This window comes from Coregonus lavaretus (genome assembly GCF_964263955.1).
Source record: "Coregonus lavaretus genome assembly, contig: HAP1_SCAFFOLD_7594, whole genome shotgun sequence".
NCBI classification, from domain to species: Eukaryota; Metazoa; Chordata; class Actinopteri; order Salmoniformes; family Salmonidae; genus Coregonus; species Coregonus lavaretus.
In genome coordinates, this window is record NW_028162513.1 from 2,005 (window position 1) to 5,000 (window position 2,996).

A 2,996-nucleotide genomic window follows, 5' to 3' on the forward strand; every position below is an offset into this window, starting at 1 on the left:
CTTCCTCCTATATGTGTGTTGGTGACTGTGGCTGATAACTCCATGACAATATGTTGTGTGTTGCTGGAGCATCTAGGGTTACACACTCAGGAAATGGACTCTCTCACCCCCCGGGAGACACAGAGAAACAGATAGGAAAGTTGGGGGGAGGGGGAGAGAGAGAAGGAGAGAGAGAGAAGCAGAGAGAGAGCGGTGGGGAGAGAGAGAAGGAGAGAGAGAGAAGGAGAGAGAGAGAGAGAGAAGGAGAGAGAGAGAAGCAGAGAGAGAGAGAGAGAGAGAGAGAGAGAAGGAGAGAGAGAGAAGCAGAGAGAGAGAGGGAGAGAGAGAGAGAGAGAGAGAGAGAGAGAGAGAGAGAGAGAGAGAGCAGAGAGAGAGAGAGAGAGAGAGAGAGAGAAGGAGAGAGAGAGAAGAGAGAGAGAGAGAGAGAGAGAGAGAGAGAAGGAGAGAGAGAGAAGCAGAGAGAGAGCGGTGGGGAGAGAGAGAGAGAGAGAGAAGCAGAGAGAGAGAGAGCGAGAATGATGACTCTAACCTTCACCATGTCCTGTCCTGTAATTGTTTTGGGGATTATGAGGTATTACAACATTATCATTGTGTGTTGATGTGATATTTGAATTATGAGTACCCCTCCTCTCTCCCCCTCTCCTCCCCCCTCTAACATAACACCAGAGTCTGTTGCGGCAATCTCTGGATTACAACATTATCACTCACGGAGATCTATTGCCGTTGGTGTGATATGACACTGCAATAGAAGGGAACTTGCTATTCATTTTGTCCCCCTCCCCCCCCTCCCCAACAGCAGCGTCCCCTCCAGCAATCCCTGGCTTCCTCTCTGTGTCGTGAGTCTCATTGGAAGTGCTTCCTCTTGACTCTCCTGACGTATGGCTGTTTGGCCATGCTGGGTTGGTGTGCAGTCTGCCGTGTGCCTGTCCTTGGCTCCGGGGAGGACGTCGTCGTCGTCTCGGCTACGTCTGCCGCTGCCACTGCCGCTGCCTTCTCTGACTTGCCTCAACTACACCTCAGGTTAGTTACATATCCTCTGACTTGCCTCAACTACACCTCAGGTTAGTTACATATCCTCTGACTTGCCTCAACTACACCTCAGGTTAGCTACATATCCTCTGACTTGCCTCAACTACACCTCAGGTTAGTTACATATCCTCTGACTTGCCTCAACTACACCTCAGGTTAGTTACATATCCTCTGACTTGCCTCAACTACACCTCAGGTTAGTTACATATCCTCTGACTTGCCTCAACTACACCTCAGGTTAGTTACATATCCTCTGACTTGCCTCAACTACACCTCAGGTTAGTTACATATCCTCTGACTTGCCTCAACTACACCTCAGGTTAGTTACATATCCTCTGACTTGCCTCAACTACACCTCAGGTTAGTTACATATCCTCTGACTTGCCTCAACTACACCTCAGGTTAGTTACATATCCTCTGACTTGCCTCAACTACACCTCAGGTTAGTTACATATCCTCTGACTTGCCTCAACTACACCTCAGGTTAGTTACATATCCTCTGACTTGCCTCAACTACACCTCAGGTTAGTTACATATCCTCTGACTTGCCTCAACTACACCTCAGGTTAGTTACATATCCTCTGACTTGCCTCAACTACACCTCAGGTTAGTTACATATCCTCTGACTTGCCTCAACTACACCTCAGGTTAGTTACATATCCTCTGACTTGCCTCAACTACACCTCAGGTTAGTTACATATCCTCTGACTTGCCTCAACTACACCTCAGGTTAGTTACATATCCTCTGACTTGCCTCAACTACACCTCAGGTTAGTTACATATCCTCTGACTTGCCTCAACTACACCTCAGGTTAGTTACATATCCTCTGACTTGCCTCAACTACACCTCAGGTTAGTTACATATCCTCTGACTTGCCTCAACTACACCTCAGGTTAGTTACATATCCTCTGACTTGCCTCAACTACACCTCAGGTTAGTTACATATCCTCTGACTTGCCTCAACTACACCTCAGGTTAGTTACATATCCTCTGACTTGCCTCAACTACACCTCAGGTTAGTTACATATCCTCTGACTTGCCTCAACTACACCTCAGGTTAGTTACATATCCTCTGACTTGCCTCAACTACACCTCAGGTTAGTTACATATCCTCTGACTTGCCTCAACTACACCTCAGGTTAGTTACATATCCTCTGACTTGCCTCAACTACACCTCAGGTTAGTTACATATCCTCTGACTTGCCTCAACTACACCTCAGGTTAGTTACATATCCTCTGACTTGCCTCAACTACACCTCAGGTTAGTTACATATCCTCTGACTTGCCTCAACTACACCTCAGGTTAGTTACATATCCTCTGACTTGCCTCAACTACACCTCAGGTTAGTTACATATCCTCTGACTTGCCTCAACTACACCTCAGGTTAGTTACATATCCTCTGACTTGCCTCAACTACACCTCAGGTTAGTTAGTGTGTCTCTAATCCCTAAAAATACTTTGAGACAGCAAATCTTCAGGGAATCTACCTTTTTTAGTTTTACATATCCTTTGTGTTTTATGTTCATTTATTATTCTTGTTTGTTGCTTTAAATAAAGTTAAAAGCACTTTAAATAAAGTTAAAAGCACTTTAAATAAAGTTAAAAGCACTTTAAATAAAGTTAAATACACTTTAAATAAAGTTAAATACACTTTAAATAAAGTTAAATACTTCTTGCGCTTGGCAGAGCAGAGCAGAGCTATTGTGAAGGAAGTTGGCAAGGAAGTGAGTTTGTGTTTATACAGGACCTCCCGCCCTCACCTACCGTCAACCAATCACGTCAATGCGGAGCTATACGGAGCCCTCCGCATTGTCACAAAGTTTGAGAGGCGCACGGCGATTGCGGTACAGAGCTCAGTTTGGCCTCCGCGTGCCTCCGGAGGCTCTGCAATTGAAGTCACACCCTGCATACGGCGCCTCCGACCACATTTTTCGGATCAAGCATGAATTAGCTTTAACCCTGCTC

The 2,996-nt window shown here is 45.9% G+C and overlaps 1 protein-coding gene across 1 annotated transcript in view; it reads left to right on the forward strand.

The window, feature by feature from the left end:
- Positions 1-796: 796 nt before the first annotated feature.
- LOC311119192 (transmembrane protein 151A-like) overlaps positions 797-2,996 on the forward strand; it is a gene marked incomplete at both ends in the record, with an annotated part of 9,835 nt that continues 7,635 nt past the window's right edge. The window contains one exon of the mRNA XM_084193926.1: positions 797-1,020. Coding sequence (XP_084050052.1) covers positions 797-1,020 — 224 coding nt within the window. The remainder of the gene's footprint in view (positions 1,021-2,996) is intronic.